Genomic DNA, 18,209 nt, shown 5'->3' on the forward strand with positions numbered 1-18,209 from the left:
AGATTAGCAGGAGAAGAAATAAAATACTTAAATAACCTTATCTTAGAAAAAGAAATTGAACAAGCTATAAATGAACTCCCTAAGAAAAAATCCCCAGGATCAGATAAATTTACAAGTGAATTCTACTAAACATTTAAAGAACAATTCCAATACTATATAAACTTGAAAAAGTAGATAAAGATTCCTATCAAATTTCTTCAATGACACAAATATGATTTTGGTAACTAAACCAAGGAGAGCAAAAGCGGAGAAAGAAATCTATAGACCAATTTCCCTAATGAACACTGATGTAAAACATTTTTAAATAAAATACTAGCAAGGAGATTACAGCACTATACCACAGTGCAGTTTGGTAGAAATTAGCCATAGAACAACATCGCACACCATATATGAAGATAAAGTCAAAATGGGCATATCATAAAAAAGTCATATCATAAGTAAATTAAGGTAACATGGAAAATTTTGCATGTTAGATCTATGGACAAGGGAAGAGTTTATGACCAAACAAAAGATAAAAAGCGTTATGGAAAGTAAAATGGATAATTTTGGTTACATGTAATTAGAAAAGTTTTACAGAAACACTTCAGTGTAGCCAAAGTTAAAAGGGAAGCGGGAAACTGGGGGAAGTAGGGGAGTTTTACAGTAGGTTTCTTTGATAAAGGCCTCATTTCTCAAATGTGTAGGGAACTGAATTAAATCCTTAAAAATATGAGCCATTCCCCAATTGATAAATTGTCAAAGGATATGAATAGGTGTTCTTCAGAAGAAGAAATAAAATTATCAATAGTCATATGGAAAAATGCTCTAAATCACTGTTGATCAGAGAAATACAAATTAAAACAATCCTGAGATACCACGTCACACCCATCAGATTGGCTAACATGACAGAAAAGTTAATTGACAAATTTGGGGGGGAGAATATAGGAAGATAGAGACTCCAATGCACTTTTGGTGGAGTTGTGAACTGGTTCAACCATTCTGGAGAATAATTTGGAAGTGTTTCCTAACAGCTCTAAAACTATGCATACCCTTTGACCTAGCAATACTTTCTCCACTAAGTCTGTATCCCAAAGAGATCAAAGGAAAAGGAAAAGGACCTATATGTACAAAAATATTTATAGTAGCTCTTTTTATGGTGGTAAAGAATTGGAAATTGAGGGAATTCCCATTAATTGGAGAATGATTGAAAAAGCTAAGATATATGAATGTGATGGAATACTGTTGTGCTATAAGAAATGACAAGTAGGATGGCTTCAGAAAAACATCAGAAAACTTAGATGAACTGATACACAGTGAAGTGAGCAAAACCAGAAGAACATTGTGCAGTAACAATATTGTAATGAGGATCAGGACTTAGCTACTATAATCATTACAATGACCCAAGACAGATTCCAAAGGAATCTTGGTGAAAAATGCTTTCTACCTCCAAAGAGATAATTAGTGAACTCTAAGTGAAGATTGAAATATATTTTTTTCATTATCTTTTCTTGCCCTTTTTTGGTGTGACAGGGCTAATATAGAAATATGTTTTACATTAATTCACATGTATAATTGATATTATATTACTTAGCTTCACGATGGTATAGATTCCTAGATAAAGGAGGAGAACTTAGAACTGAAATGTTTAAAAAAAAGTTAAAAATGAATAATTATTTTAAAGGAGTGAAAACAAGATACATATCACAAGATTAGTGAAGGGCAAATTTTGCAGGTTTCAAAAACTATAGGCCAATCTTCCATTCCTGAAGAAATTCTAAGAGAGACCATTAAAGAGATGGTTGGTAAATAACTAGAAAAGGAAGCAGTCCTCACAAAAGGCTAGCCTGACTTCAAGCAGAACAGAATCCCACCATAAAAAGCTATTATGGTAACAGATGCTCAAGACACAGACCAAAAAGAAGAGAATGACTTGAAAATGTCAAAGAGCAAAGACTCAGAGAAAAACACAGCTTGGGTACGAATTCATCTAAAATTTCTGGAAGCAATAAAGCAAGAGTTGAAAAAAAGAAATGTTTTTGTCAATGAAATGAGAGCACTTGAGGGAAAAAATTGAAAAGACAGGTGTGGCAGAAAGAATTGGAAAGGGAATTTACAGCTTGACACAAGACATACAAAATCTTGTATAATTAACAGACTTCTGAAAATTATTTGTTGTTCAGTTGTTCCTGACTCTTCATGACCCCGTTTGGGGTTTTCTTGGCAAAGATACTGAAGTGCTTTTGCATTTCCTTTTCCAGCTCACTTTTACAGATGAGGAAACTGAGGCAAACCAGGGTTAAGTAACTTGCCCAGGATCACACAGCTAGTAAATGTCTGAGGCCGAATTTGAACTCAGTTCTTCTTGACTCCAGGCCTGGCACATTATCCATCGTACCACCTAGCTGCTGTATTGAAAATTATAATAAACCAAATAAAAGCCAATAACTCCATGAAATAATAAGAAATAATCCCGCTGTACTCTGCCATTGTTAAACCTTATCTATGATACTGTGTTTATTTCTGGGTACTGTGATTTAAAAAGAACATTGAGAAGCTGGTGAGTTTATAATAGAAGAAAGTAGCTAGGATGAAGGGTCTTAAATGCATGTCCTACCAGATTTGGTTGAAGGAAGAACTTAATTATGTAGTGGAGGGATTAGACTTGTTCTGTTTGACCCTAGAAGGCAAAACCAGGAGTAATGGGTACAGTTTGGCTTAAGGTCTGGAAAAAGTTCCAAACAATTTTGAGTTGTGTCCGGAAGTGGACTATCTTGCCTTGAGATGTGATGTGTTCCTCTTTGCAAGAGGTGTTCAGGCAGAGACTGAGTGGCTACCTTTAGAGTGTGTTACAGTGGAGATTCCTTCGTATATGAATTAAACTAGTTGACTACTGAAGGCCCTTCCAACTCTCTGCTTCTGGTAATTTTGTGATTTTTGTGGGAGAATGGAGGGCATTTTATTTAATTTAACCTCTTTTTTTCAGTGGAGGTGGAGTGGTAGAGAAAATAAAGGCTAATTTTTTTAAAAGTAGAATAAAATTAATTCTATTATAAACAAACATAAAAGGAGGCAGTTGGACTTGCCTTCCATCCTTGAATCTGTGCCATCAGGAGCCTAGGAAGAGCCTGGGCCTTAGGTAGGAACCTTGGTTTTGGATATATCTCTTTCCTGCCAATGTTGAGAGGGAACAGAGAAACATGGTGTGTGAGCCAGTCACAGAGGCAGCTGACTTGGTTTGATTTTTAAGGATGGTCTGACACAGGGAGAGAAGAGTGACACTGATACCATAGGCCAGGTACACAGCTGTAGTGTTTACTTTCACCCACGCTGGTTAGAACATTGTCATCAACAGGAACATGAGTTTTCTTGTGCACTCATGGAGACTATGTTAGATGAGGGGCACCTGCCGCCTAGAGTAGTTGTAAGGATCAAATGAAATATTTTTTGTGAAGTGCTTAATACAGTTCCTAGAACACAGTAGGCGCTTGATATATGCTTGTTTCCTTCCACAGTTCAAGAAGATAAGTACAAGCATGGCAAATTCTCTGGATAGTAAAGATCGCATTGCCTAAAATAGAGAGTGCATTCAAAAGTTACAGGTGTTTGAGTCCAATTTAACGGTTATAAAGTGTTTCAATATTTCTTAACAGAAAGATGCAAAATACATATATGAATACATAAATGTGCATATTGTGCACAACTCCACAATTATAATAACTTGTATTTATGTTATGCTTTGAAGTTTTGTTGTTTAATTGTTTTCATCATGTCTCCATTTTGTGAGCGCATTTGAGATTTTCTTGGTAAAGATACTGGAGTGGTTTGCCATTTCCTTCTCCAGCTCATTTACAGATGAGGAAACTGAGGCAGACAAGGTTAGGTGCCTTGCTCAGAGTCACCCATCAAGTAAATGTCTGAGATCAAATTTGAACTCAGGTCTTCCTAACTCTAGGCCTGCCACTCTATCCATCAGTTATGCACCACCTAGCTGCTTTGAAGTTTACAAAACACTTTCCTCATAATGGCCTTACAAGATAGATAGTACATATACTATCTCCATTTTAAGTTAAGTGACCAGCTCAGGGTCATATAGGTAGCCAGGTGTCATAGTGGATAGAGCACTTGACCTGGAATCAGGAAGATCTGAGTTCAAATTCAGCTTCAGACATTAATTATGTGACCCTAGACGAGTCATCCTCTGTTTGCCTCAGTTTTGGAGATTTTGGAGATTTTGGAGATTTGGAGATATTTGGAGATTTTGGAGATTTGGAGATATTTGGAGATTTTGGAGATTTGGAGATATTATGGAGATAATAATAGCACATATTTCTCTGGATTGTTTTGAGGATTAAATTAATTAATATTTGTAAAATGCTTGGCAAACCCCAAAGAGCTGTATAAATGCTTACAATGCACTTTACAAATACTAATTCATTTTATTCTCACAATAACTCTGAGAGGTAGGTGTTATTATTATCCTCATTTTACCTATTAGGAAGCTAAGGCAGAACATTACACAGCATGTCTGAAGTCAAATTTGAACTCGGGTCTTTCTGACTTCAAGTCTAATGCTCTATCCATTCCGCTATCTAGCTGTTTGTTATTGTTGTTGTAAAGATCGGATGGGATGATATATAATTTTGCAAACCTTAAAAGTGCTATATAAGTGTAAGCAATTATTACCATTATTTGTTATTATTATCTGACTCTGCCATCCTTTCACGTTAGTGTTTCATACCTGTTCTTTTCACAGAGCTCTAGAAAGGGTCCTCTGCATCTATTATTATCATTATTATTATAGATAGTAATTATGAGAGCTAGGGCTCAAACCCACCACTTCTGGTTCTTAAATCAGTGATTTCTTCACTATAACACAATAATGAAATTGAAATATGAATCTTCCAACTGCAAGAAACAGTGGTTATATGCAAAGAGATTGTGAAAATGGTCTTTTCTAAGATTAGCCTCTGACCTCTACACCTCCAGGATTTATCAGCGGGCAAGATAATGTGCAGTGCAGTGAGAAGTTGGAGAAATAACCTCAAGAAAATTAAGGAAGGGCTTCTTTGAGTTAAAGAAATTATTTTCTTCAAAAACAACACGAGTAACAACATCTATAATAATAAGATTATTTTACTGGGTTGTCCTCCCTTTGTTCTACCTCTAGTCTGTCCCTTTCCTCCCCTCCCCCCCCAAAAAAAATCCTGTCTATAATAATCTGTGGGAGGAAAATCTCTCAATAAAATATCTTTGTTTGCTATTAGATATGGCTGTCCTTGTCTTGGAGGTAATCACGAAACCTGATCACCTCCCTGCGGGTAGAGCCCAGATCAGTGGATTATCGAAGTTGTCTCCGACTAATCCAATCAGTGGATTTTTTACAATTGTCTCACCAACATCTAAGAAGCTTGGAGAAATCCAGGTAACAGTATTTCTCTTATTTATATTTCTATTCCACAGAGTAAATTCTCTTATTAAAAAAATGATCAGGAAATTCAGTGGAGAAAAATAGTACAAAGGTGGTATTTTATTATGGGAATTATGGTATTATTATTATGGGAAAAAATACTTAAATTCATTCAGAGGAACAAGGTCAAGAATCTAAAGAGATATATTAAAAGAAAGAGATACTGAAGCCTAGTACTTCCTGGTATTTAAAATACAATATAAAATAGTGATCATCAGAACTCTGTAGTTTTGGTTAAATCATGGCAAAGCTGATCAGTGGAATTCATGAGGTAAGCAAGACCCAGAAACACCAAAGTAGCCTAGTGATCAACAAACTCAAAAACAACTGCTAGAGTAAGAATTCCCCATTTGACAAAAACTTTTGGGAAAACTAGAAAGCAATTTGGCATTATTTAAGTTTAGACCAATTTGTCTACACCATATACTGTATTAAATTCCAAGTAGATATATGACTTAAGTAGATAAGAATTTGGGAAACTAGGGATGATGGATGGAAGATATAGAGGGGTTTGAAAATTGAGGCTTGATGTTAGTTATCTAACTAGCACTTAGTTCTCCAGAAGTAGGATAAGCTGCTTTGGATATTGAATTTTTTTCTCATTTTTAAGCAAGGATTGGATTACTTGTCATGGTTATTTTGTATAGGTTGGATTAGGCAATGTCTCCTTAGGTCCTTTCAACTTTTAAATATTGTGAATTTGTGAAAATCTGGCTTCTAGTTCTCCCCTCTGAAACAAAATAAAGCTACTCTTCATCTCTCTTCTACATGCTAGCTCTTCAAATACTTGGAAACAGTAGTCCTGTCTTCCCTGATCAATCAGTCAAGATTTATTAAGCACCCACTATGTGCCAAGCACTGTGCTAAGTGCTGAACCAAAGTCTTCTCAAGGTATCCCCATTTCTTTCAGCTGATCCTTGAGGGGCGTGTTTTTCACACTGTCACAATGGTTGTTCTCTGGATATGCTTCAGCTTGACACTAATAGTTCAGATTGAGTGTGACCAAGGAAGTGAACAGTGGAAATGATGGGGGATGGGATTTCTGGATTCCTAAAAGGAAAAGACCATGTCTTTGGGACCTGGACCCCAAAGCCCCTCAACCCAGATCTCTGGAGTTTGCCTGAGGCATCGCCCATTCCAGTAATCCTTTCAATTTTCCTTTCATTGTGGGCCCCCCCTTTCATTGTCTGTTACCTCTGACCCAGCCTAGCCCTTCATTGTCCAGATCACCCCCAGGCTATTTTCCACCCTTAATCCCATCTAGACCCCTTTTCTGTTACCTCTGGCTATTGGCCCCTCTTTGATCCCATCTAAATCTTCTCACATTCTTTTTCCCTATAAAAAAAGGTCAGTCTTGCCCCAGATTCTTAAAATCCCACCCCTTCTGTTGGACACAATAAACCTTGTCTCTGACTGAAAGAAGGCTTGAATGGTTGAATTCTTTCGAGGCAGACCTGCGCCCTTTGCCCTGTCATTTTGGGGTTCTTAGCTCCCTAAAACTGCAACAGTGGCATCATCTTCCTGATGTCATGGGCCTCTTTAAGAAAGAAGGACTAGGTGGCATAGTGGATAGAGTACCAGCCCTGGAGTCAGGAGGACCTGAGTTCAAATACGGCCTCAGACACATAATATTTCCTAGCTGTGTGACTCTGGGCAAGTCACTTAACCCCAATTGCCTCAAAAAAAAAAAAAAGAAAGAAGGACAAACCACAACCTGTGCATAGTCCAAGCTGCTCCACAGGGGGTCCCAACTGGCCAGTTGCACTTGGGCAACTCCTCTTTTCTCCTCCCTTCCCTTCCTCTCCCCTCCCTTCCCATCCCTTCCTCTCCTCTCATTTGGTATCACGTCTTTACCTCAGGGTGCTCTGCCCAAAGGAAGGTAAATTTTAGAGGCTGAAACCTAACTAGATACCTTGGGGTTTACTGGCTGTACCTTACAACCAATTAATTCTAGCTCTCATTGATTTGCCAACAATAGATCCCTTCCCAAGCACCACTTAATGGTTATTGTTTGGGCTATCTATCTGTTGATCATAGATCCTGAAAAAGTGCTGAGAGGAGAACAACTTCAAGTGAGGGGATTAGGGAAGGTTTCATGGAGGGTGCTGCATCTGAGCTGAGTTTCAAAGTGAGAGGAAAAAAATTAGAATATCCGTATGGGAAATAGTTCTTACAAATATACAAAGTTTAGAAAGGAACAGGACAAAATTGGGAAGTAGTACTATTCTACTTTGTCTTTGTGTGAAGGGGAGTACTATGAAATAAAGAGAAATCTAGAATTAGGATATTTTTGCTGGGAAAGACCTTAGAGATCATCTAGTCTAATACCCTCATTTTACAGATGTGGAAACAGTAATAGAAACCTGAAAGAACTTTGCCCAAGGTTAGAAGATAAGGCTGATGATCCCTGGAAGTGCAGAGCTGATGGGCTTAGCCCCTCCTTGGTAATGTGTCAAAGAAAAGAAAAATTAATGCTATATTCTGTGTTTTAGGTACAAGCCTGCTAGAAATCTAATTAAATTATCTAATTTAATATTAATTTAATATCTAAGCATTTCTAGTTTTGAGAAAGAGAAATGCACAAACTAGCATCATTCTCTGTCCCCCAGTTCCCTTAAATAAGTTTCTGTACCCTAACATGATTTGATATAACATCTGTAAGATTCTTTAACAAGAAAAAAACAACAAATACTCCCTTCAAAGATTGAAAAGGATCTTCCTGCTTGCAATATCAATATTATCCTTCTTCAGTAGAGAAGAGTCTTTGTTAACACTCTTTTTGCTAGGGATGTAGAAGGAGGAGAGACTGTCCTTAGGGGGTCTAGAGCCCACTCACTTCATGGATGGAGAAGGCAGTGTTCTCTTCAAGACTACGTTGTTCTTCATTCTAAATTTTGGTTGCCACCCTCAGTCCTTTTACCTGAGAAGGCCTTTGTCCTTAACCATCTTCATGCTAGGACATTTGCTAAGGGTTCTAGACCAGAGAAATATTATGTCTTAATATTTCTAGAGAAACCCAAAGGAGGCTTTAATATGCTTCTGCTGGGTTCTCAGCACTCCATCTGCTGTCTTTGTGCTTCTGTACCGAGTGCTTCTCATTTCCCTCATGAACTTCCTCCTTACCTCTGCCTGTTACACTCTCCATAAGGCCTTTCCACATCCCACAGGCCACTGGTCCCTTCCCCTCAAAAGAAATTACCAGGACAACTGGGTGGTGAAGTAGATAGAGCACCAGCCCTGGAGTCAGGAGGACCTGAATTCAAATCCAGCCTCAGACACTTGACACTAACTGTGTGATCCTGGGCAAGTCACTTTACCCTGATTGCCTTGCAACCAAAAAAACCAAAACAAAACAGAGATGATTATATCCTTGTAACTACCTAGGGCAGAGCTATAAAAACTAGACTAAATGATCTCTGCAGTCCCTTTAAGCCCAAAATTTAAAAGGGGGCAGCTAGGTGGTGCAGTGGATAGAGTACTGGCCTTGGAGTCAGGGAGACCTGAATTCAAGTCCAGCTCAGACACATAACACTCACTAGCTCTGTGACCCTGGGCAAGTCACTTAACCCCAATTGCCTCGCCAAAAAAAGAAAGAAAGAAAGAAATTACCTCGGTCTTTTTATGTATTTGTACATACTTACATATATTGTCTCCCCTAGATGTCATCAACTCCTTAAGGACACAAATTCTCACATTTGTCTTTGTATCCCTAGTACCCAGAATAATAGGCACCTCCACTTCTTCCTTCCTCCCTCTCTTCACTCTGGTTTCCAACTTCATCATTCCACTGAAACTACTCTCTTCAAAGTCACCAACAATCTCTTAATTGCCAAATCTAACAGCCTTTTCTCAAACTTCATTCTTCTTGACCTCTGCAGCCTTTGGCACTGGGAATTATCTTCTTTGATACTTTTCTCTATATATTTTTGTGACATTGCTCTTTTCTAGTTTCCTTCCTACCTTTCTCACCAGTCCCTCTTAGACTTTGCTGGATTTTCATCTGAGTTATGTTTATTAACTGTGGGTATCTCACAGGGCTCTGTTCTGACTTCTATTCTCTTCTCCCTCCCTCTCCTCCCTTTTTTGCTTAGTAATCTTATTAGCTCCCATGGATTCAATTATTATATCTGTGCAATTGGTTCTCAAGTCTTCTTATCCAGTCCTGACCTCCAGTTTCCCATCTTAATCAATCAGTTAATTAATAAGCATTACAGGTCAATCAATAAACATTTCCACCTGCCTATTGGACCTCTTGAACTGATTGTCTCTCAGACATCTTAAACACAACATGTCTAAAATTGAAATCATTATATTTTCCCCCCAGTCCCTCTCTTCTTCCTAACTTTCTTATTGTTGAGGTCACCATCCTCTCAGTCACTCATGTTCACAACCTAGGTGTCATCCTTGACTCCTCACTCTTAGCCCCCACATTGAATCCATTTCCAAGTCTCGTTGAATCTGCCTTAGTACTATCTCTCATATAAGTCCCTTCTCTCCTTTGACACTGTCACCACCCTGCTATAGGTCCTCAACACCTCATGCCTGGACTATTGCAATAAACTACTGGTGGCTCTGCCTCCCCCAGCTCTCTCCCCACTCCAGTGTCTCCTCTCGTTAGCTGTCAGATTGATCTAGTAAAGATCTGACCAAGTTGCCACTTCTATTCAGTAGACTCCAGTGACCCTCTAAGATTAAATATAAAGTCCTCTGATATTCAAAGCAAGTAATAACTTGGCCCCTTCCATCCTTTCCAGTTTTCTTACACCTTACTTCCCTCCATGTCCTATGCAATCTAATTGCTGTTCCTCATACCAGATACCCATTTCCTTCCTCTGCATTTTCACTCTCTGTCTCCTATGCCTTCTTCTCTTCATAAACATCTTCTGCCCTCCCTCCCTGGTTTCCTTCAGCTAAAAATTCCGCCTTTTACAAGAAGCCTTTCCTGATTCCCCTTTAATGCTAATACCTTCCTACTGTTAATTTTCTCCATTTTATCTTGTCTTTGTTTGTATATAGTTTATTGCATGTTGTTTCCCTTTTAAACTGAATTTCTTGAGAGTAGGAACTGCCTTTTGACATTGTGTCCCCAACCTTTAGAACAGTGCCTGACACATAGTAGGTGCTCAATGAATGCTTATTGATTCACCAACTTAGTAAGCGCTTAATAAATCATATTAATTAATTGATTACCTAGACTGCTAAAATCATGGCTAAGTTGTGTTTTTTTTATTTGTTTGTTTTTGTTTTTTCAGATATTGCTTGCATTAGAACCTTTGTCAGCAACTTTTGACAACTGCAGCTCTTTCACCACTGACATGAGTGGAGATGCACTGTTACTGGATCAGGGATTCAGAGAAAATATTGAACCCAGCAAATCTCAGCTTTCTGGGAGGGCACAGGCTCATCCACTTCCTGTGACCAACACTGGTGGGAAAGAGTCATTAATGAGTAGTAGAGCCACCACTCCCAGGTAATTTCCATTTGTAATACATGTCAAGTCATCTATAAACTGCCTTCTCTCCTAATCCCTCATAATTTCTGCTTTTCATTTACAATTTGGTGTGGAGGACAAGAAAGCAGAGAAGCAGTACTAGTTTAGCTACTGATATGAAAAAGGAAGGGAAGTTTTAATTTTGCTTTTTAATGAAATCTGACTTCCCTCTTTCTATTGATGACCACTCTTCTCCTTAGTCACCCAGGTTCCTGTGCTCAGAATCATCTTTGGTTCTTCCCTCTTTCTCACTCCCCTTCTATTGAGTCATTAAGACATATTGATTCTACCTCCACAACAACTTTTGTATCTTTGCCTCCTGCCTTGTACCGGCCGCGCCGACCTTGTGCCGGCTGGGCCGACCTTCTCCTCCTATAAGGAGCAGGCTGCCAGAGTCATACTCACTCTTGAGTCTTCGGTCCTCAGCCGGATAAACACACAGAGACGAGCCATTGGGAGGCGCCAACACCAGAGCTTTATTCAGAGGCCATCACAGCGAGCCCAAGCAGCAAGGCCAGAGCAACAGAGCAGGAGCCAAGAGAGAGAGCGTGATCTGACCACGCTCATTCCTAAGTACCTACTAGCCCCTCCTCCCCAGCCCGCTTACTAGCCAATGATTGTAGGGTCAGATACCGGAAGGGGTTGTCTGAGTTTAGCACACCAAGGGGGAGGGAGTGACGTAGGAGGCTAGGACCAGATACAGGAAGGAGGCGTCTGGGATTAGTGCATAGACAGAGTAAGTGACCTAGGAAGTCAGACTCAGATACTGGGAGGAGGCGTCTGGGGTCAGTGCTACACAAAGGGACCCAGGAAGTCAGGAAGGTCACAAGATGGAGGCGTCTGGGGTTAACGTTGCATATAGGGAGGGGACTAAGCAAAGGGAACTCAGTCCTCTGCCGTCCCACTCCCACGTGGCACCGCCCCTTGCCTCAGGAGCACAAGCTCTGGCTACTTCCTTGCACCCAGCTTATGTCACATAGCACTGCCCACTGCCTCAGGGCTTCTCCGTACCCAGCCCATCCCAGTTCACCACGACTGCCTACCACAGCCCCTGCCTCGACTTCCAAAAATACCCAGATCTTACCCTAATCTTGCCACAGCGCCCACCTGGTAGTTGCCAACATCATACAGTCCCTCACATGCCTCTACTTCATTCTCATAGTTACCACCCTAGTCTCATGCCTAGGACAACACCCTAATTGGTCCCCAGTATTCCATCTTCCATTCCATCCTGTATATGTTACCATAAATCTTTTCAATTTCTTTAATTTGTTTCAGTTAATAAAAATCTTATTTTCTCTCCCTCCAACCCCACTGGGAAAAACAAAAATTAAACATTCATAGTTAGGCAAAATAAATAATAATTTTCCTTTACATTTGTACACCATAGTTTGTTTAGCCATTCCCTAATAGATGGATGTCATCTTATTTTCCAGGTCTTTGCCACCACAATAAGAGCTGCTATAAATATTTTTGTATATTTGAATCCTTCTTTCATTGTTCTTTTTGGAGTGTAGGCCTAGTAGTCGTATTGCTGGGTCTAAAAGTATGCATAGTTTAGTAACTTTAGGGGCGAAATTCCAAATTGCTTTCCAGAATGTTTGGACCAATTAATAGTTCCACCAGCAGTTCAGTAATGCTCCTGTTTTCCTTCAAGTTTTCCAACAATTTGTCATTTTCCTCTTTTGTCAACTTCACCAATCTATTGGGTATGAGGTAGAACCTCAGAATTGCTTTAATTTGCATTTCTTTAATATCAGAATCATCTTAGAGGACATCTCTGATCACTTCACTCCTTTCCACAGACTTGAGTGTCCTCTCATTGCCTACCAAATCAATTCTAAACTCTTTAGACTGACATTCAGATCCTTCCATGATCTTATGCTCACCTAGTTTTCCAAACTGAGCTGCTATTATTCCTAGTCATATACTCTACATTCCAGCCAAACTGAACCTTTCCCTGAACTCAGGCCTTCCCTTAAGCCTTGAATATATTCTCCTTTGTCTTTCTTTGTTATATTCTTGCTCATGGTTAAGGCCTGGCTCCAGTACTACCTTGTCCCTGATCCTAACAGTTAATCATTACTTCTAAGTGGAAATAATCTCCTTTCTTGGAGCTCTCATAAAAATTCCTTAGAGTTCCCTAGCCTTCTTCCTCTGCATCTCTCTCCTGTTCTCAGTGATCTTGTGGCTACAATTGGCATCACTCAGTAGCACTCTCTGTACTCTGGAATACTGGCTAATGAATAAGCTATGCTTTTCCCCTCAGCACTTAACATTATCTTTCATTCTCCCTGCTAAGCCCAAGCACACTCTGCTTCCGGACATCCCTATTTCTGTCAAGGACATTATCGTCCTTCTAGTCCCACATTTACAGCATTAGTGCTATTCTTGATTCCTCACATTCCATCATTCCACATATCAAATCATTTGCCAAATATTGGTATTTCTACCTACACAAACATCTCTCTTATACGTCCATAGTTCCCTATCTCCACTCACACAGCCACTATCTTATCACAGACCTTCATCGTCTCTTACATGAAATGTTACGGTAATCTCCTGAATGGTTTCCCTGCCTTAAGCTCTCCTCCACACACATGTGCTTTTCCTAAAAAACAAGTCTAACCATATCACTACCCTATTCAGCAAACTTCAGTGCATCCTATTGCCTCTAGTATATTTCATGTTTATCTTATCCTTTAATTTCTATTTTTGTGTAAGGTTTTTTTATTAATATGGTAGTACATGTATGGGCAGGTAGGTAGCACAGTGGATAAAACACCGGGCCTGGAGTTAGGAGGACTTGAGTTCCAATCTGACCTTAGACACTTACTAGCTATGTGACCCTTGGCAAGTCATTTAACCCTATTTGCCTCTATTCCCCATCTATAAAATGAGCTGGAGAAGGAAATGGCAAACCATTCCAGTATCTTTGCCAAGAAAACCCCAAATAGGAAAATGGAGAGTCAGACACAACTGAAATGACTCAACAACAACAACAAAAAGTACATGTATATAATTTATGAATAAGTAAGTATATACTTATTGTGGATATATGCGCAAGAATATTATTTATTGTGGATACATACTCAAAAGTTTTTTTGTTTTTTTTTCTACTGATGAAATGAAATTTTTAAAAATTCGGAGACCACTGGGTTGGATAATGTATAGATTGGGAATTGGTTGCATAAGCAAACCCAAAGAGTAGGCTTTAACAGTTTAATATTAACTCAAAATGCATCATTTATGTGATATGGCAACCAAAAAAGCTAACGTATTCTTGGACTATACTAATAGAGGCATTGCTTTCAGTAATGGGGAAGTGATAGTCTTGCTATATACTCTGCCCTGGTCAAACCACATCTGAAGTATTATCTTCAGGTACAAAGCACTTTACAGATATTGATTTTATTTGATCCCCACAATCACCCTGCAAGGTAGGAGCTATTACTATACCCCATTTTACAGTTGAGGAAATTAAGGCAGATAGTTGAAGTGTTTTGCTTAGCCATGCAGCTAGTAAGTGTTTGAGGCAAGATTTCAACTCAGATTTTCCTGACTCCAGGCCCAGTGCTCTATCACAAGGCCATGAAGCTGCCTCTTAGGACAGATTCTGATAAGCAGCAGTGCCCTGAGAAAAATAATTATGATGGTGTAATGCCTTAAATTTGTACTGTGTGAGAATAAAGTTGAAGGAAACAGGGATTTTTATTTAACCCATAGCAGCAGTTGTCAAAGCATGGTCCTTGGACACACCTGGAAATCCTCAAGACCCTTTCAGGAGTTCTTCAAAAAACTAATTTCGTAATACTAAGATATTATTTGTATATTGAAATATTTCTCCCTTTTATATTTACATATCTGTGTAAGGCCAGATTTTCTTCATATACTTCAACCAAAACATCACAACAGATTAAATGCAGAAGCAGATATAAGAATTCAACTGCCTTCCATTAATCCACATACTAAAGAAATTTGGAAAAAAAAAAGTAAAATAATGCCACTCATCTCACTAATTTTTTTGTTTTGCTTGGCACAGGGTAGGCATTTAGTAAATGCTGGTTGACTTAGCTATTTATGTTAACACTTAATGCACTTAGTATTTTTTAATGAATGAATGCATATTTTTAAGATTTTTCACTCTTAATTTCTAATACAGCAAAAACCAATAGATTATAACCACATAAAAGAAGCTCTTTGAGATCCTTAGTAATATTTATGAATGTAAAATGATCCTGAGACCAAAAAGTTTTGATAACCACTAGCCTACAGAATACTCGGGGAGAACACGATAGCTGTCTTTCCATGTTTGTAGAGATGTCATGTGGAACAGTGATTGGATTTGTTCTGTTTGGCCCAAGGTGGCAGAACTAGTAGCAATGGGTAGATATTACCAGGAGGCACATTTAGGATTGATGTAGCAATTCAACCTGTCCAGAAGTGGAATGGACTGTTTGAAGAGGTTGTGGATTTTCTCTCATTGAAGAGCTTTCCAAAAGCATTGAATAAGAACTTATCTTGGGTATGTCATAGAGAAAAGTCTTTTTTTAGATATGCATTGAATTAGGTGGCCACTACGATCCTTTCCAGGCCTGTACTAGTCACCTTTTACCACATCCCTCTTAGGATGTAAGGAAAATGCTTTGTAAACCTTAAGATTTCCCTTGAAAACATGAGTGATCTACATTGTGGAGTTTTATGAGGAATCTCAAAGCACTAAGTGACCTGTTTTTAGATACATACTATTCTTTAGTGCTAGTAGACTATGAGCTCCATGTGGGCCGTTGACACTTTGTACCTGTCCCTAACAAATGTACATTTGAATGGAAAGAAGGTGTATTCCCATGACATGCCCAGGCAATGTTTGTTATTCAGTTGGACTTTGCGTTGTCCACTGACAGATTCTTTTTCTTTCCTTAATTTAAAACAGGGGAAAGGACCACTTGTACTTTCCAGAGAACTCTGTAGTGGATTCTTTATTGGCACCACAGCCTCATCATAATTCCAAGCAGGTGTTAGAAGACAAAACAGTAGAACAAGAATCTATAAAGAAGCAGGTATCTTGTCCCACCATCCCAGTACATGATACTCACATTAGGAGAGCTACGGAGAGTCACAGTGACTCACAGGTTCATCCTTTGAACAACCCCCCCACAAAGGACCTTCTCTCAGGTAGGTAATTCCCTGTTTCCCGCCCCCCCCTTTCGACTTTCTTACTGGCTGTGTGATCCTGGGAAAGCTACTTAACTTCTTTGGGCCTCAATTTCTTCATCTATAGAATCGGGATAATAATCATAGTGGCTACCTCATCTTAGAGCCTTTGTTATTCAAACAAAATAATAATATATAAGGTACTTTGTAAACTGTAAAGCTCTATATCAAAATGAATGTGCTACAAATAACACTCTCCATGTTGTAACTCTCCTTGAGGTGGGGACTATTTGGATTTTGTCTTAGAATCCCTAGCTTAATAAATGCTTGTTTAGCTTAACTGATTAAAACTAGAAGGGATTTCAGAAGTCACTTATTCCAACAACTAGCTGATCCCTTTGTAAGATTCCTGAGAAGAGGTCATTGAGATTCTAAAGACTTCCAGTAAAAGGAAATCACTACTAGCCTAGACAGCCAATCCTATTGTTACACAGTTCTAGAACATGGTTTCCTTAATAAGGGGAGATAATTAGGCAGGCTAGAAGAGCGGATCCAAGCAGAAAACAAACAAACAAACAAAAAAAATAAGGTAAATGAGAATTCAAAGGACCGTAAGTGTTAGTAGGTTGAAAGGCAAAACAAAAGCAGGAAAAGCCTTGGAAGGTGCTTGGAGGTGCATAGCATGGATGAGGTCCTTCCCATGGCAGATGGGTCTGAAAAGGGAACAACTTGTCATGAATACAAGGACCCATATCCACTATTTCCAGCGAAGTCTTTAATTATTGATCTCAGAAAGAAATAACAGCCATTGTGGTGCTAGGCAACCATGTTCTAGAACTGTATAACAATAGGATTGGCTGTCTAGGCTAGTAGTGATTTCCTTTTACTGGAAGTCTTTAGAATCTCAATGACCTCTTCTCAGGAATCTTACAAAGGGATCAGCTAGTTGTTGGAATAAGTGACTTCTGAAATCCCTTCTAGTTTTAATCAGTTAAGCTAAACAAGCATTTATTAAGCTAGGGATTCTAAGACAAAATCCAAATAGTCCCCACCTCAAGGAGAGTTACAACATGTACACTGATAGTAAATGTGAAATATTTACAAATTAAATGCAAAGTAATTTGGTGAAGAGTGCCGTACTAATTATTGGGGGGGAATCAGGAAAGAATTTTTCTAGAAGGTAGCATTTCAGCTGAGTCTTGAAGAGACTTCCAAAAGATAGTTGTTCCTACTATAACCACAGTAAAATACAAGCTGCTCTGTATGGTAGGTGAAAAGATGAAATGATTGAAGAAAGAAAGGTTCACTCTTCCAAGCATATCAATTCAAAAAGATAGAAGAAGGGAGAATACTCTAGGCATAGGGGATAGAGCTTGTTCAGGTGTGAAATATGCAGTATCTTATATGGAGTATAGTATGGGGCAGAGCTGGGGAACCTGCTGCCTCAAAGCCACATGTGGCCTTCTAGGTCCTTGGATGCGGCCTTTTGACTGAGTCCAAGTTTTACAGAACAAATCCTTATTAAGGGGATTTGTTCTGTGAAGTTTGGATTCAGTTAAAGGGCCACGCTTGAGGACCAAGAGGGCCACATGTGGCCTCGAGGCCTCAGGTTCCCCACCCCTGTATGGGGTATAACAAGCAGTCTATTTTCGTTACATTGTAGAGGACATGAGATTGAATAATGTGAAATTAGTTCAGGAAAATAGGTTGGAGACAGATTGTGAAGGGCTTCAGACGCCAAACAGATGAGAAAATTAAGGGGATTGGGATAGCAAGTGGTTGATTATGGGAATTGAGTGAACCACAATGATTCCATCTTGTGACTCAGTTATGGAGCTAGCTCAGTTCCCTTTCTATTTAATTGTGGGGATTGGGAGAAAGTCTTATTGTATTTTTTGAACCTAGCCCTGCATGGTTGGGAAGCTAGACTACCTCTCCCTGATGCTTATAGACGCCTAATCAAAGATGTAGATTATGCTCACCAGAACTCAGTTGGACCCAGAGATTGATGCAAGGAGTTTTCTTACAATTGTACATCTCAGGCAACCCATCTGTCTTATCTGAAAACTGACCCTGTACAGATCAGTCACCTACTGTTTCTATGCTCCTTTGATTGTT

At 39.1% G+C, this 18,209-nt stretch overlaps 1 protein-coding gene across 7 annotated transcripts in view; it reads left to right on the forward strand.

Annotated features, from left to right (window-relative positions):
* C2CD3 (C2 calcium dependent domain containing 3) overlaps window positions 1-18,209 on the forward strand; it is a 150,372-nt gene that overhangs the window by 13,600 nt on the left and 118,563 nt on the right. For all 7 annotated transcript variants that reach the window (XR_003567867.1, XM_027848178.1, XM_027848179.1 and 4 more), the window contains exons 3-5: window positions 5,244-5,401; window positions 10,699-10,916; window positions 15,871-16,112. Coding sequence is in view for 6 of the 7 variants with exons in the window: in XM_027848178.1 (XP_027703979.1) it covers window positions 5,244-5,401; window positions 10,699-10,916; window positions 15,871-16,112 (618 nt within the window). In the remaining variant the exon portion in view is untranslated. The remainder of the gene's footprint in view (window positions 1-5,243; window positions 5,402-10,698; window positions 10,917-15,870; window positions 16,113-18,209) is intronic.

This window comes from Vombatus ursinus, unplaced genomic scaffold (assembly GCF_900497805.2).
Source record: "Vombatus ursinus unplaced genomic scaffold, bare-nosed wombat genome assembly UNPS02005659.1, whole genome shotgun sequence".
Lineage (NCBI taxonomy): Eukaryota > Metazoa > Chordata > Mammalia > Diprotodontia > Vombatidae > Vombatus > Vombatus ursinus.